The following is a 24,218-nucleotide window of genomic DNA, read 5'->3' as shown; positions in this document are numbered from 1 at the left end:
CAGAGGGTGGCGGCGGGACCCGCGGTGCGCAGGCGGGGGGCCTGCCCTCGTCCAAGGGGCGGTCACGGCTGCGGGCGGCAGCGGCGCCTCTCCCCAGGGCCCTCCCGGAGGCCGCCGGCCCACCCCGAGCTGTGATCGGCGTGACCAGAGCCGCGCGCTGGGTGGGCAGCCGCGAGGGGCGCGCGAGGAGCGCGGGAGCGGGGTCCGGGGGCGCGGCGGCGGCTGCGGCCGGGCGGGTGGACGCACGCGGAGTCGCCCGCGCGGGGCGGCCGGGCGCGCGTGACCAGGGGGCGGCGACCGGGTGGGCTGGGGTGCGGCTGAGCCCCGACTCGCCGGGGCGCGGGGCGCGGGGCCGAGACGCTGCCGCTGGCGTCCGCGTGACGCGTGGCGGGGGCGGGACCAGGTGCGCCCCCTCCCCCAGCCTCCCGGAAGCGGGCTGCCGCGGGGCATTGTGGGCAGTGTGGTCCACCCCGGCAGCGGGCCGCGGAGGCCGCGAGCGCGCAGGTACGGGGCTCGGCGCTCTGCAGGCGCCCGGGGCGGGGGCGAGGGCCGCGGGGCTCCCGAGTGGGCGTGGGGGCGGTGCGCGCGCTCCGAGCGCCAGGTGGGCGCGGGGTGCGGGGCTCCGGGGCGCGGCGAGAGCGCAGGCTGCACGGACTGCGGGTCCCGGGGCGGGCGCGGGGGCGCGGGCCAGGGCTGCGGGGGTCCCGAGTGGGCGCGGGGGCAGTGAGCCCCACGTGCGGCCTCGGCCCCCGTGGGAACCCCCGCGCAGGCCCCCAGCGTCCGCCCCGGTCGGCCTCCGCTCGGCCCGCGGGGAAGCCCCCGGGGCGCGTCTGGTCCCCAGCCAAGCCACCGGTTTCCTGCGCCCGGCGTCGGTAGGTGTGAACAGCTTTCGCTCGAGCGGCTCCGGGCGCGGTTGGAGCCCGCGCTGGAGGCTGTCCGGGCGGTGGGACACTCCACTCCTCTGCGGGAGTGAGACTCTCTCCCCGGGTGCTGTCCTGTCCGGAACACCTGTCCCGGAGAGTGCAGGGATGGGCGGACACCCACGTGTGCGTGGGATGCCTCACCGCGCGGGCCGGGGGGGCGGCCGCAGGTCTCCGGATGCAGGCTGCAATCAGGGCAGGCTCGGAACGCCAGGATGCGTCTGGAAGCGGCCGCGTCCCAGGCTGCCCGCAGTGCTGGCGCCCCCGTCCTCGGAGCTCCCCGCGGGGTCCCTGCCTCACTGCGGAGAATCCGCCTGCGCGCCCGCCCTTTCCTCCGCACCCCAGCCCCAGGCCCCAGCACGGGTGGCCTTTCGTCCCTGCTGCTCCTGTGTGGCAGCCCGTGCTCCCCCGAGTGGGCTTGAGCTCCTCCCGGTAACCCTGCAGTGCAGCCCTGGGAGCTGGCAGCCCTCCGCCTGTTTTGGAAGTTTTGGGACGTGCGTGCGGCGGCACGTGGCAGGGATGCACGTGCCTCGTGTGGCGGGTGTCCCTTTCGTGCATCTCAGAGCCACCGCTCGCGGCCACGGGGGGTGGTCCCGCAGCGGCCCGCCGCGATGCCAGCTCCTCGGGGCCTGGCCCTTCTCTCCTCAGCGAGGCCTGTGGGGGCGTTTCCTCCTGGGACGGGTGACGGAGGTCAGCGCTGCCTCGCGGCCCCTCCACACAGTTCTGCCCTGGGTGTGCCCGCGGGGGCCCTCTCGCTGTGGGGAGCCAGGGGTGCTGGTGGAGGGCAGGCCAGGACTGTGCCCCCCACAGGAAGTTGGAGGAGGGCCTTGTGTGGGTGCAAGGGACAGATTTTAAAGCAGTGCTCAGGAAAGGAACGTAAAGCAGGAAAGAAAGTGGCCATTTCTGCCGGGAGCCCCGCGGGGTCTCGTGCCTCTGTGCTTCTTGGGTCCGCACTGCTGTTTCTGCTCCCCTGGCATGGGGCAGGGAGAGGCTGGGCTCCAGGGGTCACCGGGCGCCACGGGGCGGTAAAGGTTTCCTAGGACAGGAGGCTGCCTTTGTCCGGGGCGGGCATCTTCGCTCCTGTGCTTGGAGAGCGGGTGCCTGGTGCCCAGGCTGAGTGAGAAGCACAGAGGCAGCTGGAGTCCCGCTTTCTGCAGCGGGTGATGGCCTGCCCCCAGCCCTGGTGAGAGGCTGCATTCCTTCCGCCGCCCCTGCTGGGAGTCGGGCCTGAGGCTCAGAAGCAACTTGAGCCAATGATTTTGGAGACTGCAGGGGGAAGGCTCTCGCCAGCCAATGGGCTGCAACCCAGAGGCGAGACGTGTGCACGTGAGCGCAGGGTGAGCCCTTGGTCCTGTGTATTCCGTGATCCAAGAGTAGAGGAGGCCTGGGCGTCTCCCTGCTGGCGGGCAGAGGCCCCTTCTTCCTTCCTGCTGTCCTGTAACTCAGGAAGAAGGTGAGGGACTCCAGCACTGAGCACAGCATCCCCAGGTTGCAGGGGTGGGGCTGGGAGGGAGGGGCCGCAGCTCCTGGGACACTCCCTGAGGCCCCAGGTAAACCCCGTTCCTCCTGCCCTGCTCCGGGGTGTCAGCAGACACGGACCCCGCCCCCCTACCCCGCCCCCCCCAAGCTTCCTGGCCATCACAGGATGTGGACCCTTGTATGTCCGTGCTTCTGGGGAGGGCGGTGACCCACCACTGTGCTGTGGTTCTGGAGCACTGCTGGGACCCTCAGGGCTGGACGCCGGGGCCCTGGGACCCATCTGAGCGCTGGTGGGAGCGGGGTGGCCGTGCCGGCCTGAGATACTGGAGGCGGAGCTCTTATCTGGGACCAACGGCGAGTCCCCAGGCAGGGCCCGTTCCCCGTGCTGGGTCACCTGTGTGGGCGTGCCCGGGGGCGTGTCAGGGTGCAGAGTCCTGGGGTGTGTCCCAGACCTTCAGACACGCTTCTGACAAGCTCTCTTGGGAGTCTCAGAAGCCCCGCCTCGGGGTTTCAGAAGCTGTGGAGTCCAGGAAGTAGAAAGAAGAAGCCGGTGAGCTTGCTGGGCTCTGGTGTCTGAGACTCCTGCCCCGTGATTCGGGGGACGCCCGGTAGGGACGTCTCTGTCACCTCTGGAGACGACACCTTTCAGAACAGGGGTCCCCTGAGCCCCTGGGGGACGGGGGGTGGGGGCCTGCTCCTGGGGACCCTGGGGACGAGGGGGTGGGGGCCCACTCCTGGGGACCCTGGGGACGAGGGGGTGGGGGCCCGCTCCTGGGGACCCTGGGGACGAGGGGGTGGGGGCCCGCTCCTGGGGACCCTGGGGACGAGGGGGTGGGGGCCCGCTCCTGGGGACCCTGGGGGACGAGGGGGTGGGGGCCCGCTCCTGGGGACCCTGGGGACGAGGGGGTGGGGGCCCGCTCCTGGGGACCCTGGGGGACGAGGGGGTGGGGGCCCGCTCCTGGGGACCCTGGGGACGAGGGGGTGGGGGCCCGCTCCTGGGGACCCTGGGCTTTGTAAATTCCCGGCAGTGCACTGCCCACTGGGAGCGGAGCTGCTGAGTGTGTTTTCCCAGCACCCAGGGAGCAGCTCCCCGGAAGTGGGCGAGTGGACTTGAGGGGACCCCTGGGGCTGGAGCGGCGTGGGGGGCTGTATGTCCATCCCCCAGACATCAGAGGCTTTCTGCTGGAGCCACGTGCCCTGTGTGCTCTGGGCGGGGGGCCACACCTCCCCGGGTAGGGGCAGTGCCGGGGGAGGGGCCCGGGTCCCCCCTCCCCCCCCCCCCCCGGCTGGTGTTTCACTTGGCCTTGGAGCACGATGGGACCTCGGTCCTAGGACCCTGCAGCTCCCAGGCCGCTGTTGCCCCCCTCACCCCTACCCTGCCGCCCCTCGTAGCCTCGTGAACAAGCCTGGTGGCCGCAGGTCATTCAGGGAGTTTGCTGTTGCCCCCCCATCTTCCCTCACACAGAAATAAACACGGGAGGAAGGAAGAGCAGCCCGTTCACCCGACCGTAGTTCCCCTTGCGCGCACAGCCCTGTGTTGAAATCGTGGCCCTGGGGTGAAGTTTTACTCTGGCCTCCGTGGCCCCTGGGGGTCTCTGCCCCTGTCCCTGAGCCCCGTGCAGTGGCCAGGTGTGTGCCTGGCCTCCCAGCGGGGGGCCGTGCCTCCCAGCAGGGCCTCTTCCTGCCACGTCCTCTGGGCCTTCGGGGGCGCGACTGCTCCTCTGCTGGGTCTGGCTCTTGGATGCGCCGGGTGCTGTGACACCACGAGGGGCAGGCTGTCAGACCCCGGGGAGGGGTCCGGGGGAGGCGTGCGACCGCAGCCGGCGCTGTGAGCACTGGAAAGGAGCCTCGTGTCCCTGGGGACCTGGATCTTACGTTGCATTTAGTTGTACTTACTGAACGTTTGTGGGCCCCACGTGGTTGGCGGCTACGCTGTGGGAGTCCCCGGAGGTGGTGAGCGCTGGGCCTGGCTGGGCCTGGCACCTCATTTGGCACAAGCTCCAGGTTGGGGCCCGGGGCTGGGGCCGGGGCCTCCCCTCTGTGTGACGCTGAGCTCGATGGAAGGACGCGGGAGCCCCGCGCAGCCGAGTTTCTGGGGGGCGGGAGCTGTTTGCTGAGCTCCCTGACTCTGGCTCTCCCCCCACCCCCCAGGTCTCCTGCAGGCCGTCGGGGGCCTGGGCAGCATGGCGCTCCCCGGCCCGGAGGTGGAGAAGCAGGAGAAGCAGGCGCCGGCGGAGCCCGGGCTGGGCCGCGCGCAGCAGTCGTGGTGGTGCCTGGTGTCCTACCTCTGCTTCTACGGCTTCATGGCCCAGATGCGGCCGGGGGAGAGCTTCATCACGCCCTACCTCCTGGGCCCCAGCAAGAACTTCACGCAGAAGCAGGCATGTGGGCGCGTGCGGGCGGGGCGGGCCGGAGCTGGAGAGCTGCGCGGGCTGCGGGGGCTGACGGCCACCAGGTCCCCGCCGTGGCCTTCCCACCCGGACAGTTAGAGCGACGGCGGGTCCGGCGGGGGGTCCCTGCCCGCCGCGGGCCTCTGAGGGGGGGGCACCGGGGCCCCCGCCTGTCCCGCCTGCCGGACCCTTGTTTCCAGCAGAGGCCCGTTTGCCCAAAGGGATTACGGAAGGAATTTGCCTTTTGTTCAGAACGAGGACTGAGGCTCTCATTGGAAGCTGACTGATAGGCTTACGCTGGACGGGAGCCTGTGGGGTTGAACGCAGCGTGGAGGCCGCGGAGGCCGTGCCCCTGCCGGCTTCTGTCTCCATAAAATGAAACGAAACCAAAGGTCGCAGAGCCCGTGGATCGATCACGTGCACGGTCCAGGCTCCGGTCAGCACCCCTGCTCGTTCTGCCTGAGGACCGGCCGCTGCCCCAGAGGCTGGCCCTGGACGCCCATCCCCGTCTGTCCCTCCAGGGTGGCCGCAACCTCTGCATCCCCGGCGCTGGCGCGCGCCCCCCGCCGGGTCCCACCGGGATTTCCCACTTGATTTCTTCAGGGAGCCCCTGCCTCTCCCTGGCCCAGAGCTCGCCCCCCGCCCCTCACCGACCCCAGAATTAAGTCACACGGAGTCGCCAGGCGGATGACGCCTGTCCCCTCAAAGTGGCCCTCTTGGGAAATGGATACACCCGCGTGCCCGGGCCGCGTGCACGGGTTCAGAGTTGCGTGTGTGTGATTCTGTCCACCCCCACGTTCAGCACAGTGGCCAGAGGGGTCCCTTCCCAGGTGAGTCCGGGTGGGGGGCCTGCCTCCTTCGAGCAGCTGGCCCAGCACGTCCCTCCATCACTGATCGGCCAGTTCCCCGGACACCGCTCTGTTCTGCAGGGGGCTGTGGTCCACTGCTGAGATGACTTAGGCATGAGCCCGAGGGGGCCTCTCTGTTGAAATAAGAAGCAAAATCTCTGTTGTGAACTCCTCCCGCCTGCCCTCTCAGGTCACACGGTAACTGATTAAATAGTGGGTTCCAGAAATTAAACCGCCCACCAGGCCTTGGACGTGACCAGAGGACGGATGGCAGAAGCCCCTCTGGAAAGAGCCCGGCGGGTCTGTGGCCACGGCCGCTTCTCCCGTACAGATTCGGGCCGGTTCTGTCCAACTTGCGCCCACGGCCTCAAACCACAGCGTGCCTGCCCACGCCTGCTCCAGGGGTCTCCGGGGTCTCCACGTGCCCCCCAGGAAACGCAGTGCCGCTGCGGCCCCCTGTGCGAGGCTCCCCCGCCCGTGGGCGCCAGCACCCGCGAGCGCTGCCGAGCCTCTGCGCGTCTGGTAGACGGGAGAGCTTGCCACTGCGCCTGCGCGTCCCGCCGCGGTCCCGCGCTCCTGGCCGTCCCCGGAGCGGGGCCTTGGCCAGCCTCCCCTTCCCGCGTGCCGGCCGGGATCTGCCTTCCTGTGCGGGTCCCGTGGGGCGGGTCCCGTGGGTCGGGTCCCATGGGCCAGACTTCTCCCGTCTATGCTGGCTCCTCCCTGCTTGCCGTGTGCTTTCGTGCTGCCGCTTTTCGTTCTGGTTTACGCTCAGTGCTGCCCCCGCCCGGCTCATGCAGCACCGCCGGGAGGGCCGAGCTTTGCTGTGCGCGTCGGGCCGCGGTCCCTCTGCACCTGAGCCGCCGGGGTGGGTCCTGCAGCCGCTGCCTCGCCCCGTGAGGACCCCTGCTCCGTGAAGGGCGCAGCTCCTGGCGCATGGCTGACCCTGCCTGTCCTGGTGGGATCGCGGGGTGTCCTCCGTGACGGCTGCCCCGTCAGGCGGGAGTCTGGGTGCTGCCAGGGGTTGGCTCTTGAGGCCGCTCCTCTTGGAATCCGGGTCCCCTGTGGCCTGGCCTGGCCCTGCCCTGCTCCCCTGGCCCCGCTGGCCCTCAGAGCACACAGCGCCCTGTCCTTGTCCTGACTGCTGGGGGGCCCCGGGCAGGCCTCCTGACTCCAGAGCAGCCGCTGCGCTGAAGCCACCTGGATCGTGACCTGGGCACAGCGCCTGCGTCCCGCCCATCAGCCTGGACCCGGCCCGTCCAAACTGAAGTGTTGGGAACGTGGCCCAGCGAAGCTGCACTGGGGCCGGTAGGAGGCCGTGCTCGTGCCACCTGCCCCAGGGCCTTTGTGGGTGCCTGTACTCTGGCACTTCACGGCCTGTGTGCCTGCCCAGCCTGAGGAGAGCGGAACAAGGGGTGTGGGCAGGGGTCGGGGGCGGAGAAAGACCAGCTGGTCTCCCTCAGCTCTGACCCCCTGGCCCTTGCAGCTGTGCAAGCCGTCTGCCAAGAGGTTTCGTCAACTCACTGAGGGCTTGTTTGATGTTCCCGGAATTTTCCATAAACCCGGCTCTGACCCCTGCAGCTCTGGGACCAGCGCTGGTCGCTCACTCTCCCCTGGGGTCAGGCTGGACTGTCCTGGTGTCTTCAGTGCTTGCTGTTCGGGGACCACAGACTTGGGGGTCAGCTGTGGCTTCTGGTGGGTGTGTGGCGCAGGAGGCCGGCAGGCAGGAGAGCCCTGGCTGCAGAGTATGCGTGCCAGCCTGCGGTCCTGGGCACAGACTGGGAAGCGCTGTCCTGGGGCTGGCTGGTCAGGCGGCACGTCCTGGGTGGAGGGTTGTAGAGGCCCATGGGTGAGCTGGCCGGGAAGCGGTGGGCTTGGCTGGGCCCCGCATGCCGGCCTGGGCTCGGCTCTGGGTCCTTGGTGGCATCTGTAAAGTGGGCCTTGGTGCCTGCTGGCCTTGCAGGGCTGAGGGCCCCCTGGGCTGGCACAGGGGTTGCCCCATGGTGTTAGCAGGTGGTCAGGCCCGAGTCAAGGTTAGTGCCCTGAGTCAGGTGGGACCCAAGGGAAGCCAAAGCCTCTGAGAGCTCAACAGGCTCACCTGGTGCTGCCCCTGGCCAATCTGAGCCATGGCCAGGCCCTGGCGGGGTCAGGCAGAGCCCTTGGGGGGGTCAGGTGGGGTCAGGTGGAGGCCCTGGGAGAGGCCACCTGCTGAAAACCCACCTGGGCCTTGGGAGGGGCTCTGAGCACAGGGTGCCTCCCATGTTTCTCCCCCAGGAAGCGGGGACCTCTTCCTGGGCGGTGGGCCTAGGTGGCTTCAGGGTGGCCCTTCCTGGGGCACACCTGGCTCTCATCCCAAGCAGGTCCGTGGCTCTGGCCTCTGCCCTGCGTGCCCAGGAGGAGCGTCCTGCTGGGCCTGCCCCATCTGAGTAGAGAGCTGAACGGCTGAGGCTGCCTTGGACACGTCCCCCTGACGAGGCGGGGGCCGAGGGCCCAGTTGTCTCCTGCACGGCCAGTGTGGGGGGTGGCTGCAGGGCCTTCCCGCCAGCATCCGCTGTGCCCTGGGACCGAGCGGGACCAGCCACTGAAGGCCTTCCTCGGGGGCCAGCATGAGTGTGCTTTGGTCACAGATGTTTTCTGTATCCTTAGACTTAAGGTGAAGTCATATCATGTTTTTATTTCCTGGGAGACAGACAAGCCTGGACCCGTGTGGCTTAGCGTGTAGTTACTGATTATTTTCAGTGTACTCACCAGCTGTCTGCATGTGTCAGTACCGAGCTGCTGCCTGAGAAGCATACCCGTGGCGGGTGGGGTCAGGGTAGGGCGCGGTTTGGGTGTCTGGCTGTGCTTTTCTCCATTTTCCCGGCTGCCCTGGAGAGACCTAACAGGCTGCACGTTTTTTTCTTTTTTTTGGGGGGGGTGTGGGGGGGTTGAAAATAGGTCTTATTTTTTAGAGCAGTTTTAGGCTTAGAGAAAAATTCCCCAGAACGGTTAAAGGATTTTCATATTTCTCCACCACGAGTTTCACCCTGTTATAACTTAGAGTGGTGCACTTGCTGCAGTTGATGAAACAATAATGATACGTTAGGGTTTACTCTGTGACCCTCATTCCTTGCGTCCATCATTACAGGGTCATGTAGAAAAGTTCCACGGCTGTGAAAGTCCCCTGTGCTCTCACTCACCCCCTCCTCTCCCAGCCCCTGGAAACCACTGATTTTGTTTTTACTCTCTCCTTAGTGTTGCCTCTTCCAGAATGTCACACGTGGGGATCATAAAATGTAAAATACGTAGCCTTTTCAGACGTGCCTCTTTCACTTAGCAATATGCATTTTCCTCCACGGGCTGCACGTCTCTGGAGGACAGGGCTCCCCGAGGAGCCCTGACGGGGCGCTGTGGTAAGGCGCGCGTGGGGTCTGGTGGGCTCCTGTGTGCCGGCCCGGCCCAGCAGGCGTGGCGGGCGGCCGGCGCTCCGGGGGCTCGGGGTCACGTGCCCGCTGTCCCACAGGTCACCAACGAGATCACGCCGGTGCTGTCCTACTCCTACCTGGCGGTGCTGGTGCCCGTCTTCCTGCTGACCGACTACTTGCGCTACAAGCCAGTGCTGCTGCTGCAGGCCCTGAGCTACGTGGCCGTGTGGCTGCTGCTGCTGCTGGGCGCGTCCGTGCTGCACATGCAGTTCATGGAGTTCTTCTTCAGCGTCAGCATGGCCGCCCGCATCGCCTACTCCTCCTACCTCTTCGCGCTGGTGCCCCCCGCCCACTACCAGCGCGTGGCCGGCTACTCGCGGGCCTCGGTGCTGCTGGGCGTCTTCACCAGCTCCGTGCTGGGCCAGCTGCTGGTGACCACGGGCCGGATGCCCTTCTCCACGCTCAACTACATCTCGCTGGCCTTCCTCATCTTCAGCCTGGTCCTCACGCTCTTCCTGAAGCGCCCCAAGCGCAGCCTCTTCTTCAACCGCGCCGCGCCCGCGCGGGCCGGGGCCGCGCCCTCCGAGCTGGACCGGATGACCCCGGGCCACGGGCAGCCCGCGGGCGGGACGCCGGCCGCCTGGCGGGACTCCGCGCTCGCGCGCCTGCTCCGCGAGCTGGGCCGCACCGTGCGGCAGCCGCAGCTGCGCCTCTGGTCCCTCTGGTGGGTCTTCAACTCCGCCGGCTACTACCTGATCGTCTACTACGTGCACATCCTGTGGAACGTGGTCAACCCCACCACGGACACCGCGAGGGTCTACAACGGCGGGGCGGACGCCGCCTCCACCCTGCTCGGTAGGGCCCGCGCGCCCCGCCCGGGTGGCCGTGACCGCTGGGGGAGGCCGGCGGTGACGTGTCTTGTCTCGCCAGGCGCCGTCACCTCCTTTGCCGCGGGCTTCGTGAGGATCCGCTGGGCCCTGTGGGGGAAGCTGGTCGTTGCGCTGGTGACGGCACTGCAGGCCGGGCTGGTCTTCCTCATGTACGAGACCAGGGACATCTGGCTGTGCTACGCGGCCTTCGTGCTCTTCCGCGGCTCCTACCAGTTCCTGGTGCCCGTCGCCACGTGAGTTGGGCCGTGCGGGCCGCTGGCAGGAGTCTCCCGAGAGGCCGGAGCTGGGGGTGGGCGGCCGGTGGGCACTGTGTGCGTCGAGAGGCCTCCTTCCAGAAGGTTCCGTGGGGAGAGCAGGGGTGTGTGCCGAGCAGCGTGGAGCAGCTGTGCTGGCGTCACTCACGTCAGGAGGCGCGTGGGCCACGGGGGCCTTTAGCCAGGGCCGCACCCGTCCGCAGCATGCCCTGCCCCGGCCACCGGGACCCCAGGCCCGGGCAGGGAGCCACGTGGGCGTCCCCTGTGCTCCCCGCTTGAGCCACTGGTGTCCACAGGGACTGGGCCTCAGGAAGCCCTTCCTCCCAGGCCCCCGGCCCTGAGGTCCCGTCCTGGGCCATTCCCTTCCCCTCCCACTCGCACTGCTGGGCGTGGCGGCTCACAGCCCCGGGGGTGACCGGGTGGCCTGGCTCGCCCTCTGCCCTGGGGAGCCCGTCCCCTGAGGCCCTCGTGTGCCTCACAGCTCTGGGGATGCCTGCACCCGCCCAGGGCCGTCCCGGGAGCTGCCTGCCGACCACCTGTGCCTTCCAGAACCTTCCTTGGCCCACCTCCCGCTGGCTTCGGACAGCCTCATGCACCCTTTGAACAGGACCTCTCGCAAAGCTGCACACACACACCATGTGGTCACCCCAGACACACTTACACCACCTGTGTTCACGCTGTGCATGCAGCACACATGTTCATGACGCGCTCACACTTCCTGCACCCGGCAGGTGGGCTGTCATTGTCTCCAGCTGTTTGGCCCTGGTTCCCCTCCCAGCCCCACCTCCCCGGGGGCACCTCCCTCCCCACTTGGACCGTGCACTCCGGTCACACCCACGTGCGAGCACCTGTCCCTGCCTAGTGCTGAGCTCGGACAGCATCCTCAGACTCCTGACCCTTTGCAGCCGTGCCCCGCGGCACGGTGGCCTGACTCCCCCGAGCCGTCTCACGGGAGCGCCCGGCACCCAGCATCCCCTCCACTGCGGCCTGCACCTGCCCTGGGCTGTGTCCTTCCTTTCCTGCCCCTCAGGGCCAGTGCTGCCCAGACACCCCGACCGCCCTGGCCCTGCTGTCACGATGTCTGCTCCTGACGCCCTCCTGCCCCTGTGGCCGTGGCCCCGGCCTGGCCTTCCGCGCAGACTGGATGCTACGTCCCTCCCCCGACGCTTTCTCAGCCTGTGAACGTCCCACCTCTCCTGTCACTGTCAGGGTTTCGGGAAGAGCGCCAGGGCTGTGGGTGCCTTTTCCTCAGTTCTCTCAGGACCACTTCGGGTGTCGCATGTTCTCGTTAATGGTCACAGCCGTAGGCGTTCGCGGCTGAAAGACCCAGTGCAATGCGAGAAAGGTCAGATGTGAGGCAGAAAGGTGTGGAGACAGCACACCCCTCAGACCCCAGCCCCTGGGGCTGACGTGGGTATCGGGCTGCCTGGAGGGAACCGGGGTTACTAGGCACCCCCGCCCCTCGTAACTGCGTAGCTGTGTCCGGAGGGCACAGCTGTCGGTCCTTGTGGGGATGAGGCCGCCGTCTCTGATATCGTCCTGTGATGGACAACACAGGAGCCACACCCTCTCACCTGCATTTTTCTTGCCAGATTCTGATAACGGCCTCAGGTGGGTCCTGGAAGGGGCCTGGCCAGGTCAGAGGGCACGTGCTTTGGAAGGGGGTTTCAGAGACGTTGCAGACGCTGGCCAGGCAGGCACACAGCCGCCGAGGATGGTAGAGGGTGGCCCGCGGGCCAGTTACCTTTCCCTGGTGTCCTGGCCGGTTTATACGGTGGATTCTTTTTCTGGTGGGCTTTCTTTTTCCTGATCATCTTTGGTGCACTTTGCATCTACCACGTGATAGGAGCCTTTCGTTGTATGTGTTGCCACGTTACCGTTTGCTTTAATCCCACGCGCGGAGTCCTTGCAGCAGCGACTGAGTGAGTCGTGTGGGCGGCGTGGCGCTCTGCCTGTGCCGGCGGGACCTGGCCCAGCTCGCATCTCCCAGGAGCGAATCTGTCGTCAGGGGCCTTTGGTCCACCAGCTCTCTTCTTGGAGTTAGTGTGCCGTTGGTCACATGACTGCTCACCCTGGCCCTCCGTGTACTTCTTGTCCCCGTTGCCCCCAGCCCCCAGCAGAAGCTTCCCGGTCATTCTCTTTAAAGGCTTCTTGGGTATTTTTGTTCATTTATTCTTCAGAACTCTAGGACACTTCTTGTTCAGTTTTTTTTTTTTAAGGCACTTTGGGGCTTTTAATTGGAAGTACGTTCAAATGTTAATTTCTTTGCAGAGCACTGGAAGCTCTCAGCATATTAATTCCTCCTGCTTTCTTTGTTTTACGGTTCTTTCTCTAACTTACTGAACCATTTAATGACAAAGGACTTTATTTGGGAGTTTTCCTCGTGGGCTGTCGGTGCTGTGCCCCGTCTTGTGCACACCCTGCTCTCGTGAGGGTGATTTTCTGGGAACCCTGTAGCGATTATGACTTACTCTGTCCTGGAGTTACCCGGAGACGCTAACCGACCCCCGAGGTTGCACCTCCTGCACCTGGTTTTGCCCTCGCTTTACGAGTCCTGGCGAGGGGATGTCCAGCTCAGAGCGCGGCCCCGGAGCGGTGGGCGGCCTGGGCGTCGGGCGGGTCTCGCCGGTCCCTGTGGCCTCCGCGGACCCCGCGGCTGTTCCTGGCAGCCTGGGAGCACTGCCCCGCACCTGAGTCCTCTGACCCGTGGGCACCTCGCCCCCAGCTGAATCTGACCTCCGGCTGCTTCCCTGTTAAGTTTTCAGATCGCGTCTTCTCTTTCTCAAGAGCTCCGCGCCCTGGTCTTCGGAGTCAACACGTTCCTCGCCACTGTTCTCAAGACCATCATCACCCTCATCGTCTCCGACAAGCGGGGCCTGGGCCTCCCAGTCCACTCTCAGGTGAGCCCCCATGTTGGGCTCACTTCCTCCAGGAGGGAAGCCTCTGGGGGGTGTCCTGGCCAGGCCTCCTGGTGGCCACTCGGCCTGTGGTGTTGCCCCTCCCGGGACCCAGACCACAGACCCGCTGCAGGCAGGAGCATCTCCAGCTGGACCCTCTGGGCTGAGCAGGGGCAGGGAGGGAAGGGTCAGAGAGCAGGGGGCAGAGGGTCACGAGCCAGCCTGGGTGGCTCCCTCCTGGGGCTCAGGCTGGGGCTGTAAACGCCACTTGCGTCTGGGCGGTGCGGTGGGCGCGTGTCATCGAGTGTGGTGAGACCTCAGGGGCCTCCGAGGCCGGCCTGGGTGCAGGTCACTCTGGAGGCACCCTCTCCGGCCCTGGGCGTCCCCCAGACTGAGGTCCTAGGAGGGACAGATGTGTGGCTGAGTGTTCGTGTGCCCTTGTTCAGGTCCCTGCCTGTGGTGGTCCTGGCTCACTGACAGCTGTCTGTCTCCGCTGTGCAGGGCGGAGGAGAGCAGAGCTCGGGGCTGATGTTCGTGCGTGCTGGCCCCTTTCCCGTCTCCTCCGTCCGTCCAGTTCTAGGCTGGTCTTCGGTCTCCCAAGAAGATCTTGAGAATTCCTGTTCACTGTGAGGCTGGAGGACACTCGGGGTGGCCTCAGCCAGAGCAGGATTGCTCCGAGTGAGCGGAATTAGGCAGAGGACAGGCCGGGGGAGGGATTGTCACCGGGCTTCTCGGGCCGCCCTGCCCTGCCTTCTGCCTGTGGGATGCGGCCTCCATTTGCTGGGAGCCCGGACTCCCTGGGGCTTGGTTAGGTCCATGGAGAAGTCCCAGCCCTCTGCCCGAGGTGCCTTGGTGACCCCAAAGCTGGCCAGGGAGGAAGTTCCGGGCATGAGAGACCCACTTGTTCAGAAACTGGCTTTTTGGGTGGGGTCTGGATGTGCATTTTGGTGAAGGACGCCTGCACCCCGGCCCTTTGCGTCCACACGGGCAGGCAGGCCTCGGCCCTGCTTCACCTGTGGGGCCCTCCAGGGACACTGGCCCGGCAGTGACACACACCCCGCGCCCGTGGCTGAGCACTGGGGACTGCGGTTGAGCACGTGGCCAAGCTGGACTCGGGCCACAGGTGCGTGCGCAGCTGCACTGATTGGGGCGGTGGTGGGGGTGGGGGGGAGGTCGGGCGGGAGGGGCTGTCTGGAGAGCGCGAGGCCTGCGGTCCAGGGGTGGTGGGCTGGGGCCGCCTTCACCAGGCACCCTCCGGGGAGACCTCTCCCAGAGCGGTGGCCTCCAGGGGGAGCACGTTGTTCCCTGGCCTTCGCATGGGGCCTCGCCCAGCAGCCGTCCAGCTGGCCTGGGAGGCCCTGGAGGGGCCCCAGCACCCAGGGGAGCCTCCCCTCCCTGGAGCCCTGGTGGTCCAGCTCTGGGCAGTGGGGCTTCTGAGGGGCCCGAGGCTGGGGGCTGGGCGGGGCCTTCCTCTGCTGTCCCGGCCCCAGCCCCTCCCACGTGGCAGCTTCTGGCCACGTCGGGCCAAGCTGACCACAATATACTGATTTTTCTCTGGCTGGATTAATATCCTGGTTAAAAGGTAACCCTAGAGCTTTGTTCGTGGTTAGAGATCCTGGTGGCGTCCAGAAGGAAGGTCGCCCGGCACGTCTTGCCCACTTTTCCCACGCGCGGTGCCCCGGGTGCCCCCTCCCTCCATCCTGGGTGGAGAGAGTGGGGGTGGAGCGGGCAGGGGAACCAGCACGTAGCACGTGGGGGCTGCCCTGCTGGCATGTCTATTAAGCTAAACTCTCTTTCTGGGTCACCACGTGCTCACCTGCGGGTAACAGGTGACGCGGGCCCAGCCTCCCCACCCGTCACCTCCAGCAGTTCTGGGTGCCGCCACTACCGGGGCATACGGACCGCACACAGTCGAGCCAGGAGTGTCCCTCCCGCCCCTCTGCGGCCACGCTGGCCCCACCCCGCCTCCTCCCGACCCCTGGCCGTCGTGGTCTGCCCCCCACTTCCGTAGCGTTGTCATTGCTGCGCGTGTCCACACGTGGGACCCTGCAGTGGGTGTTGGGACCACCTTCCGCGCTCAGCCCAGCTCCGGGAGACGCGTGGCTGCCTCCCTCCGGTGCTTTGCCGCGGGAGGCTCCGCGGTGGCTGGACCTCGGCTCGTTTACCCACTGACCGCCCAGAGCCCTGGCTTCCTCCGGTTGGGGGCTGCTCTACACGTTTGTTTGTGGCTTTTCGTGTGAACTCAGATTTCCATTTCTCTGGATAAACGCCCCGAGTGCAGTTGTTGAGTCATGTGGTGGCTGCCAGACTGTTTTCCACGGTCGCTGCACCATTTTACGCACCCACCGGCCTCGCCCGAGGGATCCGGTTCCTCCACATCCTCACCGGCTGTCCGTGTGGCCGCCGTTGCTACTCAGCCATTCCGAATGGTGTGCAGTGCTGGTCCCTCCCTGCGGCTGCGAGGCTCTTCTTCCCCTGTGCAGCTGCCATCTGTACATCCTCTTTGGGGAAGGGTTTCTTTACTTTTCTGCTCATTTCTTAATTGGGTCCTTTGTTTTTTCGCTCACGTTTTAAGCACGTCTGTATATTCTAGATGCTAGTCCTTTGTCGGATGTGTGCTTTGCAAATGTCTTCTCACTGTTCTTAGCTCACCATCTCGTCTTCTTAATAGGGTTGTTTGCAGAGTAAAATTTTTAGTTTTGATGAAGTCTGATTTACGTGTTTGTCCTTTCGTGGATCTTGGTTGTGGTGTCACATATAATAATAACTCTTTGGCCATGGGTCCCAAAGATTTTCCCCAGGTTCTTTTATTTATTTATTAATTTGTTGGGAGGGGGGTCTTTATTGCTGCACGCAGGCTCTCTCTAGCTGTGGAGAGCACGCTTTGTTGCCGTGCACGGGCTTCTCAGTGCGGTGGCTTCTCTTGTTGTGGAGCCCGGGGTCTAGGTGCACGGACTTCAGTAGTTGTGGCACGTGGGCTCAGTAGTCGTGGCACAAAGGCTTAGTTGCTCTGTGGCATGTAGGATCTTCCTGGACCAGGGCTCAAACCATGTCCCCTGCATTGGCAGGCGGATTCTTAACCACTGCGCCACCAGGAAAGTCCTTCCCTAGCTTCTTTTTAAAAGCTTTTTGGTTTTACATCTGCATCTGTGACCTGTTTCGAGTTACTTTTGGGGTAAGGTGTGAAGTTAACATCGTTTTCTTTCTTTGTCTGGGGATGTCTGGTTGCTGGGGCACCATGTGTTGGAAAGACTGAATTGCCTTTTCTGGGGTCTCCGTGCGAGTGTTTCTGGGGTCTCTGTCTGTTCCGCTAAGCCATGTGCCTGCCCTTCTCCATCACCACACCTCCTGCTTGTGTAGCTAGATGGCAAGTTTTGAAAATGGGTACACTGATTCCTCCAACTTTGAAATTTTTTCAAAATTGTTTTAGCTGTTATAGTTTCTTTACCTTTCCCTATAGATTTTAGAGTCATTGTGTCAGTATCTACAAAAATTTTTGCTTGGATTTTGCTAGGGATTACATTAAGCCTGTTTTTCAGTATTGGGAAAATTGACGTCTTTTACTGTGTTAAGTCTTCCAACCTGTGAACATGGAATGTCTCTCCGTTTATTTAGAACTTCTTTGATTTCTTTCAGCATTTTGTAGTTTTCAACATGCAGGTACTTGCGGTGCTGTAGATTTGTTCCTAAGACTTTCAGTGTTTTTTTCGAGCAATTATAAATGATACTATATTTTTAATTTTGGTGTCTGCACTAATCTGCTAGGGCTGCCATAACAGGATATCCCAGACTGGGTCGTTTACACAGCAGAGATTTGTTCTCTAACAGTCTGGAGGCTGGAAGTCTGAGATCAAGGTGTCATCAGGTTTGCTTCCTCCTGAGGCCTCTCTCCTTAGCATGCAGGTGGCCGTCTTCTCCTCGTGTCCTCACGTGGTCCTTCTTCTGTGCGTGTGCACTCCTGGTGTCTTCCTGTCTCCTATAAGGACAGCAGTCCTACTGGATCAGTGTCCCACCCTCATGACCTCATTTAACCTTAATCACTCCTGAAAGGCCCTGTCTCTAAATACAGTCACACTAGGGGTTGGGGCTTCAACAAATGAATTTTGGAGGGACACAGTTCCGTTCACAGCAGTGTCCAGGTGTTCGTTGCTGGTACAGACAGACCTCATCTTATTGTACCTCACTTTCTTGTGCTTCGCAGATACTGACTTTTTTACAAGTTGAAGGTTTGTGGCAACCCTGCATAGTCAGATGATAGCATTTTTTACCAATAAAATATTTTTATGAAGGTATGCATATTGCTTTTTTAGACATAATGCTATTGCACACTTAATAGACTATAGTATAGCATAAACATAATTATTATATGCAAAAGTTTTGTGTGGCTTGCTTTATTGCAATATTTACTTTATTGCAGTGGTTCAGAACTGAATAACACCTCTGAGTGTGAGAAATACATTGATATTTGTGTGTTAATTTTGTATAGTCTTGCTGAGGTCACTTATTAGTTTTGGGAGGTCTTTTTTTTCTTAATGTTTTTAATTTATTTTTCTTGCCTACTGTACTGGCTAGAACTTTTGTCTTATTTCCTCTTTTTACTTGCTTTGGATTTATTTTGCTTATCTTTTTCTAGGTTCTTTAGATGGAAGCTTAGATTAATGATTTGAGAATTCTTTTCTAATATTTCCATTTTTTGCTATACATTTCCCTCTCAGCCTGCTTTAGCTACATCCCACAGATTTTGATATAATGCATTTTTTTCATTCATTTCAATGTATTTTTATCTTTCATACTTTCTAGTTGACCTATAATTGTTTCAAAATGTGTTGTTTAGTTTCCAAGTGTTCTGATGTTTTCCTGTTATTTATTTCTGCTTTGATTGTGTTCTGTTGTGATCAGGAACACAGTCTCTATCATTTCAACCCTTTTAGCTCACTGAGTTTGTTTTAGGGCCCAGGATGTGGCCTATGTTGTTATAAGCTCCATGGACACTTGAGAAGAATATGAATTCTGCTGTTTTGGGGTGGAGTATTCTGTAACTACCAGTTAGATCTTATGGTCGATGGTGGTATTGATTTCTTCTCTATCCTTACAGATTTTTTGTCTGGCCTATTGCTGAGAAAGGGGTGTCGAGGTTTCCAATTGTAATTGTGAATTTATCTATTTCTCCTTTCCATTCTATCATGTTTTCACTTCACATTTTTGCAGCTCTCTGTTGCGTACACATACATGCGTGTCTTGGTGGGTGGAGCCTTTTATCGTATAATGTCCTTTTCTGCTTGTGGTCAGTTTCTTTTCTCCGAAGTCTACTTTACCTGATATTAATATAGCCATTTTGCTTTCCTTTTGTTAATGTTTACATGATATATTGTCTTCCATCCTTTTACTTTTAACCTGATTATATTGTTATACCTGAGTTTCTTGTAGGTAGCATACAGTTGTCATGTTTTTTAATCCACTCTGCCAATCTCTGTCTTTGATTGGTTTATTTAGACCATTTATATTTAGTGTAATTGTTGATGTATTAATCCTTATGTCTGCCATTTCATTTTTTGTTTTCTTTTTATTCTCTCTGCCTTTTGTTTCTGTTTTCTTTTTTGTGTGCCTTCTCATAAGTTATTTTCAGATTCATCAGAATTTCGTTTTGGTTTATCTGTTGTATTTTTCAGTGTATCTCTTGTGATAACTTTTTTGATGGTTGCTTTGTGTATTAAATGGCCAGTTGTAGTGAAGTATTGAAATCTCACCTTCTTTAGGTCACTTTTCCCTCTACCATTTATAGTACAGGTGTCTTTCTTATTTTCTCTACATACAATTAGAACCACCTAAGATAGGGTTATAAGTTTTGCTTCAGCTGTCAAACATTTAGGAAACTGAAGAGAAGGAAAGTGTGTTTACCCACAATTTTGGTCACTGTGTTCTTTCTCCTTCCTGATGTTCCAGATTTCTTATTATTTACTTTCTGTTTATAGAAACTTCTTCAGGCATTCTTTTAGGACAGGTCTGCTGGTGACAAATTGTTCTTTTAGTTTTTCTTTATCTGAGAATGTCTGATTTATTTTTCACATCTGAAGGATTTTTTCACTGAAATAGCCTTCTGGGTTGACAGTTTTTTCTTTCAGTATGTGAAAAATTTGTCATTTCCTTCTGTCCTTTCTGGTTTCTGATGAATAATCCACTGTCATTCTAATTATTTTTCCCCTAAGATGTCATTTTTTTCTGGCTGCTTTCAAGATCTTTCCTTTTTCCTTGTCTTTAGCTTTCAAAAATTTGACTATGGTGTGTGTTGGTCTGATTTGGTGGGGGTGTCTTGTTTGGGGTTCTCTCAGCTTCTTGAATCTGTAGGTTTATGCCCCTTGCCGAATTTGGAAAGTTGTCACAGCCATTATTTCCTCAATACTTGTTCAGCCCCGTCCTGTTTCTCTCTTCTTATTTTACTCCCATGACACAGTGTTACATTTTGTCCTCTAAGGAGTGAGACTCTGATTTTTTTCCTCTCTGTTTTCTCTTTGTGGGTCAGATTTGGTGATTTCTACCGTTCCATCTTCCAGTTCACAGATTCTTCTCTCCGTCCCCTCCATTCTGTGGATGAAGCCATTAACTGGGTTTTTGTTTTGGTTATTATATTTTTCAATTCTAATGTTTCTTCTTTATCTCTTCTGTTTCTTTTCTGAGACTGTTTTCATTTGTCTCAAGCCTGTTTGTTATTGCTTGTTGAAGCATTTCTACAAAAGCTACTTTAAAGTCTTTCTCAGATAACTTTCACATCCCTGTCATCTTGGTGTGGGTGTCTGTTGATTGTGTTTCATTCGTTGAGAGATCTTTGTGGTTCTGAGTACACCGAGTGACTTTTTTTTTTTTTTGATGAAATCTGTACATTTTGGCTATTATGTTATGAGACTCTGGCTCTTATTTAATCCTTCTGTTTTAGCTGGCTTCTTCTGACACCACCCTAGCAGAGGACTGGGGCGTGCACTGCATTACGTCAAGGCGGGGAGGAATTCCAGGCACCCCACTCAGCCCTCCTCACGCTGAGGAGTGGGGGTAGGGGGGCTTCTCTTTACTGCTAGGCAAGGGCTGGGGTGCAAGCTCCCCATTGTGGCCGCCAGTGACACTGATGGGGGTGGGGCATTCTCACTGCTGCTGGGTGGGGTGAAAGTCCTGACTCTGCAGGGAGAAGGGGGCACCACCAGACGGAAGTGAAAGTCCAGGCTTTCCGTGTGGCCTCTGGGGGGGTGAACATTCCCAGCTCCCTACTGGGCCCTGACCAACAGCACCCAATGGGGCTGGGGGCCTTTTATAACCTGGGTCACGAGGGTGGGGTCTGGCTGGAGTAGAGCACTTCCCATTCATCCGTGTCCTGTCCTGCTGGGTGGGGCGGTCTCTCTCCTGATCCTTTGGTCGGAGTAGCTTTTGTTGAGTGCTTTTTCCTGTGTTTTCTGGCCTTTCTGGTTTGCTGGCTTCTTTAGTTCCTTTAAAAATACATGCAGCAGAAAGAAAAAAAGCCCAGGGAACACATTGCCATGTTGCTCCTTGGATTCCAGGGTCCCAGCTGGTCTCCCCCCACATCCACCTTTCAGAGTCACCCTCTGTGTGTCCTCTGTGCAGTGTCCAGGGTTTTAATCCTGCTTGGGGAGAAACAGGCAAGACATGCCAACTCTAGCTTCCCGGAAGCCAAGTCCCCGACGGTTCATTTCCGGGTTTTGCCTCTGAACGTTCCTCGAAGGGCTGAGCGTGCTGGTGCCGAGGGGGTCTTGGGGAGATCGCCTGGGGGAGTGGAGCTCTGGGGCCACACAGGAGGGAGACCACCCTGGACCCCCTGCCCCCTGCAGTCTGAGAATCAGGGGGGAGTTTCCCATGTGCTGGGCACGCTTCCCTGTGCGTCACTGCTGTGCAGCTGCACTGGCCCCAGGGTGCAGGGCTGCCCGGCCTCGGGGCCGTGGGGGCCAGGCTGGTCCGCTTGGGTGGCCTGTTCTCCGCCAGGCTCTGCCCGCACAGGTGTCCTTCGTGAGGACTTGGCCCCAGAGCCAAGCGCACATCTGCTGTCACACAAAGTGATCAGAGTGCCTTGGGGCAGATCGTGGAGGCACGGAAGTGTTGGGTGTGCAGGTGCTCACTCAGCACTTCTGCTCCCGACTCCGTGACCCCTGGGTGCCCCCCATGCTCCCCGGCCTCCGAGCGGGAGGGCCGCAAGGCTGGGTGCCCGCCGCCCCCTCACCCGCGCCCTCTCTGTTCCAGTTCCTCGTCTACTTCGTGTACTTCCTGGTGCTCTCTGTTGCCTACTTCCTGGCGGCCGTGCTGGTGGGCCTGCGCCACTTTCGACGGGGCCGCCACCAACCCCTGCCGCCGGCCCAGGAGCTGATGAGCCCCGCGCAGGAGAAGGCCTTGTGGGACGGGGCTGCACCGCCCGCCCCCGAGGACGATGGTGTGTGGGCCTCAGGGGAGCAGCGCCAGCAGCCCAAGGCCAAGGCCTGACCCTGCCCAACCTCTGTCCCGGCGCTGGCAGGGGCAGCTGAGCCTGGGCCTTGACCTCGGAGCTGCCGCACGCCCAGCCGCCGCCTGTCTCCTGGGGGTCAGCACCACCCACGTGGTCCGCCTGTGGCGCTGTGACTGACGGGCCCCGGAGGTCAGTCCCCGAGACCCACGCCCCGAGGGCCTCTGCCGGGGGTCCTCGGCTCGCCCTGAGCGGGGCACCCTTCAGCCCTGCTTTGTGCCCTGGCCGTGACCCGCGGCCTGCCGGGGACACGCAGGCAGCTGCCCGGCCACTGAGGGCTGGTTTGTTGTCCCTGCCTACACGTGGCCTGTCGGGGGGGGGCCCACGTGCCCACTTTCACCTCCTTGGGAGGCAGGTCCCACGTGTCCCGGGGAACCGGCGAGGTGGTTCCAGACTCCAGGGGCCCCGCCCTCACGGAGTGTCCCGGGCCCTGCGGGCCGGGGTGGGGGCCGCGTTCCTGAGCCCGTGGCTAAACTGGGACACTGGTGGTTGTCCAGGTACTTTTATTTTAAACGATGCTCTGTTCGTTTTTTAAAAAATCTGACATAAATGAGGACCTTCGTCTGGCTTGTTTCTGGGGTGGAATTGGGGTGTTGGGGGTGGCCGTTCCATCGGGCGGCAGCCGGGCACCGGCTCCCCCATCCTGGGCTTCCGCCGAGATCCCCTCTGCCCCTCGCTCCGGAGCTGGGTGGACGCCGCGCCCTGCCGGTGGTGGGCGGCTCACGCGCTGGCCCCGAGGGGACTCGCCCGTGCCGCCCTGGGCGCCGTCGCGCGGCCCGAGAGCCCGCCGTGCCTCCCGAGACGTGCCGCGGTGCGCTCCGCCCCAGACACGTGAAGCGGACATGAGCGAGGGGGCGCCCGACCCCACCTGTCCACCCGGTCGAGGGAGGGTCCCAGCCCCGACCCCGGCCCCAGGCGAGGACCGACCCTGTCCTGAGCGGAACCCGCCCCTCGTCCCGGGTCCTCGGGAGAGGCCCTCCTCCTTTCGGAGCAGGGTGCCCGGTGGAGGAGGGGCCGCCGGAGCTGGCAGCCCCTCCCCCCCCCAGCCCCAGCTCTGCTTGGGTGAGCGGGGCACCGCTGGTGCCCTGAGGGTCAAGGAAGAGGCTGTACCTGCGGGTCGACTCACGTCACAGCCGACGACGTGGGTCAGGTGGGGCGGGCGGTCCCAGGTGCGTCCACGCGAGACCCTGCTGGGAAGGGGCGGGGCCCCCTCCGTGCTCAGGGAGCTGGCGGGGCTTGATGGGTGGGGGGGCTCCCCTCTGGCTGCTGACGCGGGAGGCAGGGCTCTGCGCGGCGGCCCCCACAGCACCCTCCTGGCAGCGGCTGGCCCAGCGGCCCGGTCCCCCGGTCCCCCCCGGTCCCCCTGCGGTCTCCCCACAGGCGCTGGGCCTCCCTTTGGCCCCTGCGCCCGCAGTCCCGAGCTCCAGGGGCACCCGAGCCCCTGCTCCAGGCAGTGCGCACGGTCCCTCGGGGCCAGACACCTGCAGCAGTTGCGGGGACCCGGGGGCTGGGTCTGGACGCCCAGGGTGCGCACCGCCTCCCTTCACGGCTCTGAAAAGTTGGTGGGGCTGCTGGCCGCCCCCAGGGAGACCCTGAGAGGGAAGACGGGTGTGTGTAGGGGACGCGTGGCATCCGTGGACCACCTCGTCCATCCACGTCTGTCTGTATCGCACATCCGTGTACACGTGTGCACACCCGTGTGTGTCTCCTCCCACATGTATCCGCTCACATCTCTGTGTACACCCACGCACGCCTGTATCCGTCTGCACACGCGTGTATATCCATGCACAGCAGTGCACACCGTGGTGGCCCTCCGTATCGGTGCAGTCCGCATCTGAGGATTCAACCAACTGTGGACTGAAAATACTTTTTAAAAAATTCCATAAGGCTTCAAAAAGCAGAACTTGAATTTGCCACGGGCCAGCTGCTGTTTAGATGGCATTTACATTGTATTCACAACTATTCATATAGCATTTTTCTTGTATTAGGTATTATAAGTTATGAGTAACCTGAGATAAAGTATACAGGAGCATGTGCGTGGTTTAGATGCAAGTATCACACCATTTCATATCAGGGTCCAGAACACCCGCACACAGCTCTGCTGTCTGTGGGGGTCCTGGAGCCAGTGCCCCGTGGGTACTGAGGGACGACCAGGTGTCTGGGAAGCCATGTGTATCGATGTGACCTGAGTATACCTGTGCACGCCTGCGTGTATCCGCGCACATCTGCACACCTGTGTGTATCCACGCACATCTGCACACCTGAGTATACCTGTGCACGCCTGCGTGTATCCCTGCACGCCTGCATGTATCTGTGTACACCTGCGTGTTTCTGCACACATCTGCCCACCTGCACGTACCTGTGCACGCCTGCGCTCTTCAGCAGGATTGGTCGGCTGGGTTGTCTGGGACAGAGGCTCCCAGGGACTCATGACAGTGAAAGCTGCTTACAAACCAAGTATCCGTGTAAATGGTCATTTTTATTTGGTGCCTGTTTGGAAACCACAGACACAGTTCACAGGACCAGCCCCTCCGCCCGACAGTCACAGTGCTCGGACCGCAGACCCTGGGGCAGCTGGGCTCTGGCCACCCTGCCAGCTTCCCCAGACATATCCGCGTGCACCCCACAACGTCCCCTTCACTCCT

General features: G+C 61.2%; 2 protein-coding genes across 8 annotated transcripts; one reads left to right on the top strand and one right to left on the bottom strand.

Moving 5' to 3' along the window:
• Positions 1-62: 62 nt before the first annotated feature.
• On the bottom strand, positions 63-4,387 carry LOC130829910 (basic proline-rich protein-like). The gene is made up of 4 exons (XM_057696453.1): positions 4,296-4,387; positions 3,142-3,328; positions 2,613-2,793; positions 63-1,675 (listed from the first exon to the last, which is right to left on the bottom strand). The coding sequence occupies exons 1-4, from the start codon at positions 4,385-4,387 to the stop codon at positions 63-65; spliced, it is 2,073 nt and encodes a 690-aa protein (XP_057552436.1).
• SLC19A1 (solute carrier family 19 member 1) lies at positions 470-22,374 on the top strand. 7 transcript variants are annotated; one of them, XR_009047800.1, is made up of 7 exons: positions 2,903-3,007; positions 4,551-4,780; positions 9,137-9,893; positions 9,969-10,161; positions 12,941-13,082; positions 13,581-14,202; positions 21,318-21,329. XR_009047800.1 is itself a non-coding variant. In XM_057697866.1 (6 exons), exons 2-6 carry the CDS (start codon positions 4,583-4,585, stop codon positions 21,552-21,554), a joined length of 1,527 nt encoding a protein of 508 aa, XP_057553849.1. In that variant the 5' UTR covers positions 470-504; positions 4,551-4,582; the 3' UTR covers positions 21,555-22,374. The 7 variants fall into 7 exon arrangements, 6 of the variants coding, with proteins under 6 accessions (XP_057553849.1, XP_057553850.1, XP_057553848.1 ...); XM_057697866.1 differs by lacking the exons at positions 2,903-3,007; positions 13,581-14,202 and adding an exon at positions 470-504 and having other exon boundaries at positions 21,318-22,374; XM_057697867.1 differs by lacking the exons at positions 2,903-3,007; positions 13,581-14,202 and adding an exon at positions 2,281-2,373 and having other exon boundaries at positions 21,318-22,374.
• Positions 22,375-24,218: the final 1,844 nt, after the last annotated feature.

The sequence above is a fragment of the Hippopotamus amphibius genome, chromosome 10, assembly GCF_030028045.1.
Source record: "Hippopotamus amphibius kiboko isolate mHipAmp2 chromosome 10, mHipAmp2.hap2, whole genome shotgun sequence".
In the NCBI taxonomy this organism is placed as follows: domain Eukaryota; kingdom Metazoa; phylum Chordata; class Mammalia; order Artiodactyla; family Hippopotamidae; genus Hippopotamus; species Hippopotamus amphibius.
The sequence above is the reverse complement of the archived record's forward strand: the minus strand, read 5'-3'. Positions and strand labels throughout refer to the sequence as shown.